Raw genomic sequence first — 15,171 nt, forward strand, 5'->3', positions numbered from 1 at the left:
GCGAGCAGGGAGTCCAGACTCACTCTGACGCTCTGTTTTGTCTGCACTGTTTATACACTAGCGGGATTTATGTAGTATATAGGATCCCGTATACGGCGCGGCCGCTCGCACTCAGTTCCAGGTTATTTAAAGAAATGCTGTGTCCGGTGTTTAATGCTGCAGCCGGAGCTCTGACACAAACCTCATCCAGACTGTGGGGATTCGCCCGCGCGCTGATTATAAACCAGGCCAACATCAACGCCTGACATCACTCATGCAATTACGTCCCAAAATATAGCGGACAGCTTCCCCAGCGGTGTCTCTCACAGCAGCGAACCCAGATTAATGCTTGTGGGTTGGATGGGATTCAGGAGTCAGATTTCCCAGAATGTTCGGCCATGTAGTTTAGCTTAGCAGCATTCCAACGTTGTCTTAAACGGATTTGCAATACCCCAAGAAGTGTAGTTTACCCTGCTCCCTAAATACCTACCTGATCAGCTCCTCAGTAGAGAGGATTCTAATAAGACCTGGAGTCATAATCAGATTATTTAGACGCTCTACTTTTACATCACCACAGTTATAGCTTACTAAGCTACCAGCCAGCTAACGTCTCCCTCCGTGTACTGAAAACGCTTCAACTGTCCCTGACGCCCCAATTTACAAATAAACCCACACTTTTTTATTTATTTACATTCGAAAAGAACTCTGTTGGTTGCTCTGCATTATATCTGTCCGCCAAGTTTGTAGTTTTTTTTCTTCGGCGCTGAGGAGGCGTCGGACGCTCCCTCGTCATTCAGTCAGATCATCACTCAGAATTAAGGCGCCTCAGTAGGAGCACTTTAAGGGAGAATTTAGACACGCCCTCTTCTCGGGAGTGTAGGATGACGTACGGTACAGGCGTCTATGATTTTACACAGACCCAAAATATAGACGTCCAGCTTTGGGATTCTCCTCAGTACAAATGCAGTGCTGTTACATTTTCATTTATTAGTTTAATAGTTTTTAATGCTTGATCTCATTATTATTATTATTATTACCTTCACTTTTACATTTGCGACATTTGGCAGACGCTTTTATCCAAAGCGACTTACATTACTGTGACAGTATACAGTCCGAACAGTTTGAGGGTTAAGGGCCTTGCTCAAGGGCCCAACAGCAGCAACCTGGCAATGGTAGGGCTTGAACCGGTGGCCTTTGGATTACTAATCCAGTGCCTTACCCAATATTATTATTATTATAAAGATTTAATTAAACAATCGTTTGGGGGGCTGGAACTGATTCGTGGGACAGTATTAGCACGGTAATTAAGGTGATGGACTAGTAATCATATGTGTTGCCACTATAAGCGCCACAATTGCCAAGTTGGGCCCCTGAGCGAGGCCTCTAAGCCTCAATTGCTTGAATTGTATTCAGTGATAAGTGTAAGTCGCTTTGGATAAAAGCGTCCGCTAAAATGCCACAAACGTAAATGTTCATCCAGTTTACATCGTTCCTTTATGGGGAATCTGATTCAGAACAGCCCTCAGACAGGATCAAGATCAGTGTACGAGTACCGAGGTCCCGCTGTACTAAGAGAGATTTGCAGGTTCTAGAGAACTTGTGGAGTAAGAAGGTTTTAAGTTCACGCCCTGTTGAGTTGAAGCCAGTTTTAAACCCTCTGCCCACGCTACAGCCTTCAAAAATACATTTAACATCACAAACAGATGTCGGCCGTGTCATTTTCTCCAAGAGTCGCCGACTCGGATCCAAAACCCCAAGAGCTCCGTGTTCCTGCTACATAGCAATTAGTTCTTCATTCTGTACCAGTAAACCCACCGCGTGAACTAAACCCAACCCTTTACTGAAGGACTTTCTCTCTTGGTAAGAATGGACCGGGTTCTTCTCCACCTCACCTCTCCGTGTGTACTCGGTGATTCCCACAGGATCTGTTTACTAACAGTGCCCAGTGTTCGCCCGGTGCCCAGTTTACTTTTCTAGTCCCAAAAAAGCAGTTCGTATTTCTTACTGGCCCCCCCCCATCAGCCTCCAACACGCCACTGCTCCCACTGCTGTGGATCCACAGCCTCTCGTAACCTCCCACAGACGCCGAACAGAGTGCTGTCTCGTCCAAGGATTGCTTCGAGGCGTTTAAATGTGCAAACGGTATTGAAATATGTATAAAATAAGGTCAGAAGATCATGATGTACCAGATGGACGAGGGTGTAGACACACCTCAAGAACTCAACATGTTACTCCACTCCTAAAGTTCACAAATGCAAACATGGCATGCTTCTCTGCTACATAGCTAACATCTTAAGAGATCATTATTGTGTTTTTGCTTCTGGTATTTATTGTACACCAGTTTACGGTCTCTATTTTAAGCCACTGTACTGCCTTTATTTACACTAATGTACCACCTTTAATTTACACCAGTTTACTGCCTCTGTTTTACACCAGTATACTGCCTCTATTTTACACCAGTGTACCACCTCTGTTACCCCAGTGTAATGCTTCTGTTTTACACCAGTATACTGCCTCTATTTTACACCAGTGTACCACCTCTGTTACCCCAGTGTAATGCTTCTGTTTTACACCATCATACTGCCTCTGTTTTAGACCAGTATACTTCCTCTATTTTACACCAGTGTACCGCTTCTATTTTACTCTAATGTACCACTTCTAATTTCCACCAGTATACATCCTTTATTTTACCCCAGTGCACTGACACAATTTTACCCCTCTATACTGTCTCTATTTTACACTAATGTACCACCTCTATTTTACACCAGGATACTGCCTCAATTTTACACCAGTATACTGCCTCTATTTTACACCAGTACACTGCCTCTGTTTTACACCAGTGTACCTCCTCTGTTTGGTATGTTGGTATAAAAGGTGCTGCAGGTAAATGATGTGAAATGATGGCGTGTATTTATTGAGGTCAGTAATAATAATAACATGGCTGTAACACCCTGAGGATCTAACTGTTCCTGTTCTCTTGTTGTTGTGTGTGCAGTGGAAGGCGGATGGACAGACCCTCCTCACCAGAGTCTTTCACCAGATCAACCTGATGGAGAGCGATTACTTTGGGCTGGAATTCCAGAACGTCCAGATGAACTGGGTAGGTGGCAGAACAATGCCGCAGTGTGCAGCCTGACTGGTCATGAATCTGCACCGTGTAGCGTGTGTGTGTGTGTGTGTGTGTGTGTGTGTGTGTGTGTGTGTGTGTGTGTGTGTGTGTAGAGCCTCAGGGGTTTGGGTTATAAAGCTCTGAATATAAAGAGGTGAACGTTATTATTTAAAGCTCATCAGTACAGAAGGTAGATGATACAGGAACAGGATGGACTGTAACTGAGGGGAGTTTTTGACACTTGGCTAGACGACCGGGTCAGAACATGTGGGGTGTGTCCCGGTCTGCAGTGGTCAGTATCTATCAAAAGTGCTCCAAGGAAGGAACAGTGGTAAACCAGCGACCAAGGCTCATTGATGCACGTGTGGAGCGAAGGCTGGCCCGTGTGGTCGGATCCAACAGACGAGCTCCTGTAGCTCAAACTGCTGAAGAAGTTCATGCTGGTTCCGATAGAAAGGTGTCAGAATACACAGAGCAGCACAGTGTGTTGTGTATGGAGCTGCAGACCAGTCAGGGTGCCCATGCTGACCCCTGTCCACCACCGAAAGCTCCAACAATGGGCACGTGAGCGTCGGAACTGGACCACAGAGCGATGGAAGAAGGTGACCTGGTCTGATGAATCACGTGGATGGCGTGTGTGTCGGCACCAGGATGCATTATGGGAAGAAGGCGAGCCGGCGGAGGCGGTGTGATGCTTTGAGCAACGTTCTGCCGTCCATGTGGGTGTTACTCCGACACGTAGCTCCTACCTAAGCATCGTTGCAGACCACGTTCACCCTCTCATGGAGCCGGTTCCCTGATGGCTTTGGCGCCCTGCCACGAAGCAGAAACGCTTCAGGAACGGTTTGAGGAGCACAACAACCAGTCTGGCCTCCAGATTCCCCAGATCTCGATCCGATCCAGCATCTGTGGGACGTGCTGGACGAACAGGTCCGATCCGTGGAGGCCCCACGTTACAACTTACAGGAGATAAAGGATCTGCTGCTGACATCTTGGTGGAGCCCAGGCCTCGACGGGTCAGGGCTGTTTTGGCAGCAAAAGGGCGACCGAGGCAATATTAGGAAGGTGGTCATAATGTTATGCCTGATGGGAGTTGAAGGAGATATTTGGGGGGTGTTAGGGTTTTGAGAGGGCTAATAATGTGAACCCTAATGTCCTCTGTGTACAGGGTACAGGAGAGGTGTGTTGATGAAAGGTGCATTCCTGCTACAATCAAAGCCAGATGTGTGTGTGTGTGATAGAAAAGAGCTATCCACACACACACACACACACACACACACACACACACACACACACACGGTGCTGGAGGCATAAGATAGTTCATACCTCCACTGGGATTACTGCAGGACTGTAAACATTTCCTCTGCACTTGATCAAAATCATACCTTCATAATCACACTGGGACCTGAAACACTGAACAGGATGATTTTACTGTAAAAGCACTTATAGCAGCTGAGTGTATATTGTTTTTATCAGTATAGTTTATATATACGTATATATTTATATATTTATACACTATATTGCCAAAAGTATTCGCTCGTCTGCCTTCACACACAGATGAACCTGAGTGACTCCCGTTCTTAATCCACAGGGTTTAATAAGATGTCGCCACCCTCTGCAGCTATAACAGCTTCAACTCTTCTGGGAAGGCTTTCCATAAGGTTTAGGAGTGTGTTTATGGGAATTTTTTAGCATTCTTCCAGAAGTGCATTTGTGAGGTCGGACACTGACGTTGGACGTGAAGGCCCGGCTCACGGTCTCCTCTCTAATTCATCCCAAAGGTGTTCTATCTATCGGGTCGAGGTCAGGACTCTGTGCAGGCCAGTCAAGTTCTTCCACACCAAACCGGCTCGTCCACGTCTCTATGGAGCTTGTGCTTCGTGCACCGGTGCGCAGTCATGTTGGAACAGGAAGGGGCCATCCCCAAACTGTTCCCGCAAAGTTGCTAAAGCATTAAGAGTTCCTTACACTGGAACTAAGGGGCCCAACCCGACTCCTGAAAAACACCCCCACACCATAATGCCCCCTCCACCACACTCTACACTCGGCACAATACAGTCAGACAGGTACCGTTCCCCCGGCGACCGCCAAACCCAGACGGAGAAGCGTGATTCGTCACTCCAGAGAACACGTCTGCACTGCTCTAGAGTCCAGTGGCGGTGTGCTTTACACCACTGCTCGGTGATGTAAGGCTTGGATGCAGCTGCTCGGCCATGGAGACCCGTTCCATGAAGCTCTACACACTGTTCCTGAGCTGATCTGAAGGCCACGTGAAGTTTGGAGCTCTGTAGTGATGGACTCTGCAGAAAGTTGAATATACCAATCTGCGCTGGTGAGCTAGCGGAATATCCCACTGCGCCACCTGGGCGCACGGTGTAGTTTTTGAGTCGTAGCCACTTCCCCCGGTCTGGAAGTTTCCAGAATTTCCAGAAGGCAGCAGAAATCTGTCTGAAGGTGTGTGTGAGGATCATCTGGAAATACACTGAATGCTAACACTGTTGTCCTGTTTTTTTGGGTTGTAGGTTTGGCTGGAACCCACCAAGCTCATAGTGAAACAAGTGAGACGTAAGTGCACAATCAGATCTGGGTTCATTTAAACGTATATTCAGAACCTGAGGAGTTTCTAAGTGTGTGTGTGTGTGTGTGTGTGTGTGTGTGTGTGTGCGCTACAGGACCCATGAACACACTCTTCCGGCTGTCAGTGAAGTTCTTCCCACCTGATCCTGGTCAGTTACAGGAGGAATTCACCAGGTATGTGACATTAACGGCTGATAGAGGAGCATGGAATCAAATTAATTAATAATAAATAATTATTCGGACGCTGTTGTACACGTCGCTGATGAAAACCTGAACGCAGTGATGGACCAGATCATATTAAACATGAGTGAATCTTATAAATAACGTCCTACCTAATTCACCTTTACCTAAGAATCACATCACAGAGCATTCTGATGATGTTTGATATATGTGTGTGTGTGTGTGTGTGTGTGTGTGTGTGTGTGTGTGTGTGTGTGTGTGCGCACCTCAGGTACCTGTTTGCCCTGCAGATGAAGAGAGATCTGATGGAAGGCCGACTGATCTGTTCAGAGAGCACGATGGCTCTGCTGGCCTCTCACATGCTTCAGTGTAGGTCTACCGTTCACCTTACATTTATATCATTCAGTGTGTTCTCCAGACTGTATGTATGTACACTATTACCAAAAGTATTCACTCCCCCATCCAAATGATTGAATTCAGGTGTTCCAATCACTCCCATGGACACAGGTGTATAAAACCGAGCACCTGGGCATGCAGACTGCTTCTACACACATTAGTGAAAGAACGGGTCGCTCTCAGGAGCTCAGTGAATTCCAGCGTGGTACCGTGATGCCACCTGTGCAACAAGTCCAGTGGTGAAATTTCCTCGCTACTAAATATTCCACAGTCGACTGTCAGTGCTGGTATAACAAAGTGGAAGCGATTGGGAACGACAGCAACTAAAATGACAGAGCGGGTCAGCGGATGCTGAGGAACATAGTACGCAGAGGTCACCAACTTTCTGCAGAGTCCATCACTACAGAGCTCCAAACTTCATGTGGCTTCAGATCAGCTCAGGAACAGCGTGTAGAGCTTCATGGAACGGGTCTCCATGGCCGAGCAGCTGCATCCAAGCCTTACATCACCGAGCGCATGGTGTAAAGCACACCGCCACTGGACTCTAGAGCAGTGCAGACGTGTTCTCTGGAGTGACGAATCACGCGTCTCCGTCTGGAGAGCCGATGGACGAGTCTGGGTTTGGCGGTCGCCAGGGGAACGGTACCTGTCTGACTGTATTGTGCCGAGTGTGAAGTGTGGTGGAGGGGGGATTATGGTGTGGGGGTGTTTTTCAGGAGTCGGGCTCGGCCCCTTAGTTCCAGTGAGAGGAACTCTTAATGCTTCAGCACACCAAGAGATTCTGGACAATTTGGTGTCCTTCACCCAGACCTGGATCAGTGCATCAGTCGAGGCATCTATGCTCTTGTCATCCAGGAACTGCCTACACAGTCTGGCCACACCCACATGAACCCAGGACCCACTGTCCGAGCAGCCTAGCCATCGGGAGGTGCACCTGTCAGTGCGCTCTCAGTGCAGGTCCTAGACCCGGAGAGAAATCGGAGGGTTGTGTCCGGAAGGGCATCCGGGGTGAAAACCGTGTCGAGTCTGGTATAAGGACCAGATCTGCTGTGGCGACGCCTAAATATGGGAGCAGCCGAAAGAAGAAATATTCCTTGGTTGGAATCTCAGCTCTGCCACCGGTCGACTGGGCGCCCTCTAGCGGGAACAATCGGCAGTGCCCTGCTAGGTGGGAAAAGACCGAACGTCTTCAAACGACTTGCAAGCACCCCAAGGCGAATAAGAAGGGGTCAAGGGATTCCGCATGGGTCAGAGGGGGTGTGGGGCAGGTGAATATACCACCTCGTACGCAATCGGGGTTCCCAGCAGAGGAAGAGTAAATGTCTGTGCTAAATTGGGAGAAAAAGGGAGAAAATGCAGCAATAAAAAATATATATATATTTTATACACCAGTATAAAATACCTGCTGGTGTGTTACAACAGCCAGACTTAGCTGTTCTGTAGCTAATTCACGTCTATATGCATCTTATTTATGTGTAAATTATGGATGTGTTATCACGTCTTATACAACATTAAGTTCCGATCTTACAATCTGATTGGTTTAGAAGCGTTCTCTTTTTTTTACACCACAACTGTATTACTCCGCTGACGCGTTGCCATTAACGACAAGCTTCATGCACACAAACGCGCACGCAGGCGACACCGACTTTTATTCCCGATCGCGTTTTAAATCCGTTATCTGATACACAATCTAGTGCACTATGTAGGGAACTTAAATCAACTGTCTAATTCACTATCTAGTGCACTATGTAGGGAACTTAAATCAACTGTCTAATTCACTATCTAGTGCACTATGTAGGGAACTTAAATCAACTGTCTAATTCACTATCTAGTGCACTATGTAGGGAACTTAAATCAACTGTCTAATTCACTATCTAGTGCACTATGTAGGGAACTTAAATCAACTGTCTAATTCACTATCTAGTGCACTATGTAGGGAACATACATCCGTGATCTAATACACAATCTAGTGCACTATGTAGGGAACATTAATCAATTGTCTAATTCACTATCTAGTGCACTATGTAGGGAACTTAAATCAACTGTCTAATTCACTATCTAGTGCACTATGTAGGGAACTTAAATCAACTGTCTAATTCACTATCTAGTGCACTATGTAGGGAACTTAAATCAACTGTCTAATTCACTATCTAGTGCACTATGTAGGGAACTTAAATCAACTGTCTAATTCACTATCTAGTGCACTATGTAGGGAACATACATCCGTGATCTAATACACAATCTAGTGCACTATGTAGGGAACATTAATCAATTGTCTAATTCACTATCTAGTGCACTATGTAGGGAACTTAAATCAACTGTCTAATTCACTATCTAGTGCACTATGTAGGGAACTTAAATCAACTGTCTAATTCACTATCTAGTGCACTATGTAGGGAACTTAAATCAACTGTCTAATTCACTATCTAGTGCACTATGTAGGGAACTTAAATCAACTGTCTAATTCACTATCTAGTGCACTATGTAGGGAACTTAAATCAACTGTCTAATTCACTATCTAGTGCACTATGTAGGGAACTTAAATCAACTGTCTAATTCACTATCTAGTGCACTATGTAGGGAACATACATCCGTGATCTAATACACAATCTAGTGCACTATGTAGGGAACATTAATCAATTGTCTAATTCACTATCTAGTGCACTATGTAGGGAACTTAAATCAACTGTCTAATTCACTATCTAGTGCACTATGTAGGGAACTTAAATCAACTGTCTAATTCACTATCTAGTGCACTATGTAGGGAACTTAAATCAACTGTCTAATTCACTATCTAGTGCACTATGTAGGGAACATACATCCGTGATCTAATACACAATCTAGTGCACTATGTAGGGAACATTAATCAATTGTCTAATTCACTATCTAGTGCACTATGTAGGGAACTTAAATCAACTGTCTAATTCACTATCTAGTGCACTATGTAGGGAACTTAAATCAACTGTCTAATTCACTATCTAGTGCACTATGTAGGGAACTTAAATCAACTGTCTAATTCACTATCTAGTGCACTTTGTAGGGAACTTAAATCAACTGTCTAATTCACTATCTAGTGCACTATGTAGGGAACTTAAATCAACTGTCTAATTCACTATCTAGTGCACTTTGTAGGGAACTTAAATCAACTGTCTAATTCACTATCTAGTGCACTTTGTAGGGAACTTAAATCAACTGTCTAATTCACTATCTAGTGCACTTTGTAGGGAACTTAAATCAACTGTCTAATTCACTATCTAGTGCACTATGTAGGGAACTTAAATCAACTGTCTAATTCACTATCTAGTGCACTTTGTAGGGAACTTAAATCAACTGTCTAATTCACTATCTAGTGCACTTTGTAGGGAACTTAAATCAACTGTCTAATTCACTATCTAGTGCACTTTGTAGGGAACTTAAATCAACTGTCTAATTCACTATCTAGTGCACTTTGTAGGGAACTTAAATCAACTGTCTAATTCACTATCTAGTGCACTTTGTAGGGAACTTAAATCAACTGTCTAATTCACTATCTAGTGCACTTTGTAGGGAACTTAAATCAACTGTCTAATTCACTATCTAGTGCACTATGTAGGGAACATAAATCTTACCTCCCTGAAATGAGTTTTTGCAACTTGGGATGTCTGCTTTGTAGTGTTAAACTTTATATTGGTTGTGGAACTACTTTTTGGCGGAAGGTTTTGTCAATATTAAAGCATATTTATTATGAAATTCAGGGCTTCTTTGATTTATTTTCTTTCTTTATTTTGTAAAAACTGTTGTATAAAAGCAGTAGAACACTCGGGGTCGTGTGTTATCGTGTGTTATCGTGTGTTATCGTGTGTTACTCGCCTCCGGCTCGTGCCTGCGACCGAATCACAGCCGTGATGTTATTGGCGATAACGCACTCCCTCTCGTGTTCTACTGCTTGATTATTTCAGCGAATGCCTGATATTCATGTTTCTTATATTCATTTTATATTCTCTTGTTTTTTTCCATCCTGTGTCTCAGCGGAGATCGGGGACTACGACGACGTCGCAGACCGGGAGTTCTTAAAGCTCAGTAAGCTGCTGCCGAACCAGGATCACCTACAGGAGAAGATCATGGAGCTCCATCGCAGACACGTGTAAGCGTTCCATCCCTCTGTCCTCACCCCAGTGTCCTCACAGCACTCGTGAGCATCATGTAAATCACCCCGGCGAGGTGTGCTCCACTCGCTCACTCTTTATCAAAACTCACTCTGTAGAAAACGTTCAGCTCCGCGGCCTCATCCGTATTTGCATGTGTTTTGAAAATCCCCTTATTCCGGCACATTTCACCAGGGTGACGGTTCGGGCCACTGGAGCTCAGTTAAATCCTGTGTGCTTCATATTGCTCCAGTTTCCTGAGGTTTTGCATCAGTTTGTTTTGGGTAAACGCTGTAAAGTTTCTGGGTAAAACAACATTGCTCGGAATTGCATCACACAGAAGAAAGAACTTAGTGATTCTCTCTCGTCTCTGGTTTTCAGTTGTAAGTAATAACACAGTACGGTGACGTTACTCTGAGCAGAGCTACTGAAGTACTAAAGCTGCTAATGTTTTAGATCCACCTGACACCGAACTCAGGTCCAGCTTTGCATGAATCTGTTTACATTTAAACAAGGACAGAACCAAACCTACCACTGCAATACTGACACAGAGATCATCTGCCCTCTAAATACACCGATCAGCCATAACATTAAAACCACCTCTTTGTTTCTACACTCACTGTCCATGTTATCAGCTCCACTTACCATATAGAAGCACTTTGTAGTTCTACAATTACTGACTGTCGTCCATCTGTTTCTCTACATGGTCAGGACCCCCACAGAGCAGGTATTATTTAGGTGGTGGATGATTCTCAGCACTGCAGTGACACTGACATGGTGCTGGTGTGTTAGTGTGTGTTGTGCCGGTATGAGTGGATTTTTAAACACCTCACCGTCACTGCTGGACTGAGAATAGTCCACCAACCAAAAACATCCAGCCAACAGCGCCCCGTGGGCAGCGTCCTGTGACCACTGATGAAGGTCTAGAAGACGACCGACTCAAACAGCAGCAATAGATGAGCGATCGTCTCTGACTTTACATCTACAAGGTGGACCGACTAGGTAGGAGCGTCTAATAGAGTGGACAGTGAGTGGACACGGTGTTTAAAAACTCCAGCAGCACTGCTGTGTCTGATCCACTCATACCAGCACAACACACACTAACACACCAGCACCATGTCAGTGTCACTGCAGTGCTGAGAATCATCCACCACCTAAATAATACCTGCTCTGTGGGGGTCCTGTGGGGGTCCTGACCATGTAGAGAAACAGATGGACTACAGTCAGTAATTGTAGAACTACAAAGTGCTTCTATATGGTAAGTGGAGCTGATAAAATGGACAGTGAGTGTAGAAGCAAGGAGGTGGTTTTAATGTTGCGATACAGATCTCCACATGAACCCGCCTGGTGCGATGGAAAAGAAGCGGTCGATGCAGCACACGTGTCGGAGGGGGCGTGTGTTAGTCACGGCCCTCCTCGGTCAGGAGTGGAGGTCTGCACCAGTAGAGTTGAAATACAAACAGGAAATTGGATACGAGTAGATTCCACACAGCATTTATATTTGTCACACAGCAGTAAGTGCCAATTACGGCTTGAAGACGCTACGTGGCCTCGCAGCTAAAATTTTTTTTGTGTTGTAATTTAAAAGAAAGTAGTAACAGCACCACCTATAATTATCCTTTCAAGGGACTCAAACTTTATAACAATAACAATATCACAATAATTGACAATAATTAAAACAAAATCGAAATCTGAATTATCTACATTCTTTATAAGAATAGCTCACAAACAACTCTTATTTTAAATATTGTGCAGCAGAACCTCCTTACATTAGAAAAAGAACTACAAAAAGTTCTTTACAGGTTTCTTAAAAAGAACACGAGCCTGTACTGTGCTGTTTCCACCACTGAGTGAGTCTGCATCAGTATCTACACTGGGGGGGGCATTAAGTAATCGCTCGGCTTTGATTTTGTCCTCTTGTGATTGGGGGGTGGATGGAGGGGGCACGTTCTGCTTCTAACTATATGGACTACAGTTCCCATGCTCTCACGGACCGTCACATGTCCCGGTCAGCCAATCCTGATTGCGCTCATCGGCTTTGGAGTTTTGATTCAGTGAATCTTAATTAAACTCTTCTGTTTGTGTCTCGTTTTGCCGATCGTGTTTGCGCTCCTTATTACTGAATAGAACCGTTACCGTGTAGAATCCTTGTTGTTCTCCGTTTACTGTTTAGTTTATCCTCTGCTTTTGGACTCGACCTGATTTTGTACCCTGTTTTGCCCTTTTTATATGAAACTTTCCCTGATTTATATTCCGCGAGCGTCTGCTCAGTTTCTGCCTCGTGACATGTCGGTATTTTAATTAAAATATAAAGTATGTAAACCAGCCCTAGTTCGAACCCTAGCGGTGCTGTCGGCCAGTCAGGCATCCACATACAGATGTGATTGGCTGTGTCTCAGGGAGGAGGAGGCTCCCAGTGTAAGTGGGTGCCTGTCGGGGTTTTGCTTTCAGTATTTTAAGTGGCACTGGACCCATCACAACCCTGACCTGGGAGAAGGGGTTAGAGGAAATACATCAGTCAGTCAATGGCATTTGGCAGATGGTTCGATCCAATGTGACTCACAACTAAAACACGACAATCCCAGCACAGTGGGTGGGGGGCGTCAGTAGCAGCCTGGTGATGGTGGGATACCTTCTGTCAGTAATCCAGCTTAACCATCGAGTCCCACTGCACTGAATATGCATGATTTTAATGGGGGGGGACTGTTTCTCAGTCTCTCTGTCATTTCGGGTGTGGAACCAGTTAGAGCGGCTCTGATGCTGTGGTCCTAATCTCCTGGTCGAGGCCTCCTCGTCAGCCCCGTGGGCGTGGCCGGCACACATCCAACAGCTTAGCGGATGAGCGGAATTAGAGCGAGCCGATCATCTGGCACACACATGCTAACCATGGGATAAGCCCTCGGTTCTGCTGCAGATTTGCACTGGCACACTTAAAGATTCTAGGTGCTGCTCAATAAAACAGATGTGTGCGGTTAAGTGGATAAGTGTGTGTGTGTGTGTGGGGGGGGGGGTATGACCGGCTTTGCCGTGCATTGTGGGAAACTGAGGCATCAAACTGCATACACACCAGATTAGTCTTTCCTTCACCGTAGTGTGTGTGTGTCCAGAAAGAGAGTGTACACGTGGAAAGTCCACGACTTGCTTGAGTAAGATATGCTACAGCGCTCTGAGCCACTTTTGCAGCCCCTCACGCCCTTTTCTCTCCACGTGCAGGGGCCACACGCCCGCCGAGTCCGATTTCCAGGTGCTCGAGATTGCTCGGAAGCTGGAGATGTACGGTGTGCGGTTCCACCCCGCGGCTGATCGCGAGGGCACCAAGATCAACCTCTCAGTGGCTCACATGGGCCTGCAGGTCTTTCAGGTAAGCACCACCATCTCGGTGTCTCAGACTTAGATAACGTCCGGTCGGCCGATAGCGCAGCTGAGATTCAAACCCAGATCCTTGCTGTGGTGGGCCGGGGTATAAATCTAGTCGTATACAATTACCTGCCTGCATTACTGACCTCTCTACTGTTGCTGACCTCTCTGACTGAGGAGAGCCGTGACTAACACACGTGTGCAGTACCCACCGCTTCTTTTCACAAGTCACAAAATACGAGTCCGAGTCGATATAATCTACACAAAACATATATTATAAATGTAGAGTAGAAATAAAGAAATAATCTGTAAGTTCAGATAAAAACAACAACAGATTAGCGAGTGTATTTAGCCGTTTTACTTCGTGTCTTTACTTTCCTCCTCATTGTGTAAATGAATGTAATTTCTGTAACAAGAAGGTTCCAGTTAAAAGCTTCAACTGATACGTTTTGTTTTCATTACAGAACAAAAGCGCTCGATAAATCACGGCACGGCGGCCAAAATCCCAAACACAGCAAAAACCATCATAACCGCTGCTTACCTAAGCTTCTGTTCTTCCAGATGCTATTACATTTATAAGCGTGCGTCCCATTAGGAACAGAATCCGTTATTTTGTAAATGTGCTTATAATTAAAAACCTCCAAACTTTTCCCGGTGGTGAAGTAAAACAGGAAGTGGTTAGAAAGCCGATCGAGCGTTTCATTACCACGTCATCTGTGTGACGCAAACCGAATAAATGCAAATAACAGCATTTCTTACTAACAATTACAATCAGAAGCTCTGATTGGTTCAGAAAGCGTCTCTCAACCATCAGCGCCGATTCTGTAGGAGCGTTCCATTCACCCCGGTCGTTACTGTGAAGTGCACTACGTAGGGTATTCCACCATTTTAAGTGAGATTCTGATCCAAAGGTAACGAGAATGTTGAAATGAAGTGAACTTCAGACTGTGTAGGGAGTAGGGAGCGACGCTTCATCACTACACCGGAAGCTGCTGGAACATTTACACATTGTGTGTGTTGTGGGTTAAGACGGCCGGAGCGTTATTATTATTAGAGAGCCGAAAATAACACAATCAGAATGATGTCGGATCATATATATATATTATCGTCACACGTAACTAATGTTAACACATGTTGACTCTAGCGACTCTTCAATCGTTGTTTGCGTAGGCGCCCAGCCTGCCGGTAGCAGAGCTGAGCTTTGAGCGTGAATGTCTTTCAGTGAGCGTCACCAGCTGATTTACTAGGAGCGAAAACCCAACTCAGTTTGACCTTTCATGTAAACATGGCATTACGAATGTAATTAAATAAATAATTAAGAATCTGTATTAACTAGGATCGTGTTCTTTAGGTCAACACCAAAATCAACACCTTCAACTGGTCCAAGATTCGCAAACTCAGCTTCAAGAGGAGAAGGTTTCTGATTAAGCTTCATCCAGATGTTCATGT

General features: G+C 45.2%; 1 protein-coding gene across 2 annotated transcripts in view; it reads left to right on the plus strand.

Moving 5' to 3' along the window:
• Positions 1-15,171, plus strand: part of farp2 (FERM, RhoGEF and pleckstrin domain protein 2) — an 85,764-nt gene that overhangs the window by 31,880 nt on the left and 38,713 nt on the right. Inside the window, exons 3-9 of one of the 2 annotated variants that reach the window (XM_062997204.1) lie at positions 2,975-3,079; positions 5,611-5,653; positions 5,761-5,839; positions 6,117-6,214; positions 10,250-10,364; positions 13,579-13,726; positions 15,074-15,169. In XM_062997204.1, coding sequence (XP_062853274.1) covers positions 2,975-3,079; positions 5,611-5,653; positions 5,761-5,839; positions 6,117-6,214; positions 10,250-10,364; positions 13,579-13,726; positions 15,074-15,169 — 684 coding nt within the window. The remainder of the gene's footprint in view (positions 1-2,974; positions 3,080-5,610; positions 5,654-5,760; positions 5,840-6,116; positions 6,215-10,249; positions 10,365-13,578; positions 13,727-15,073; positions 15,170-15,171) is intronic. The other variant, XM_062997205.1, reaches the window with a different exon arrangement.

Source organism: Trichomycterus rosablanca, chromosome 6, assembly GCF_030014385.1.
Source record: "Trichomycterus rosablanca isolate fTriRos1 chromosome 6, fTriRos1.hap1, whole genome shotgun sequence".
NCBI lineage: Eukaryota > Metazoa > Chordata > Actinopteri > Siluriformes > Trichomycteridae > Trichomycterus > Trichomycterus rosablanca.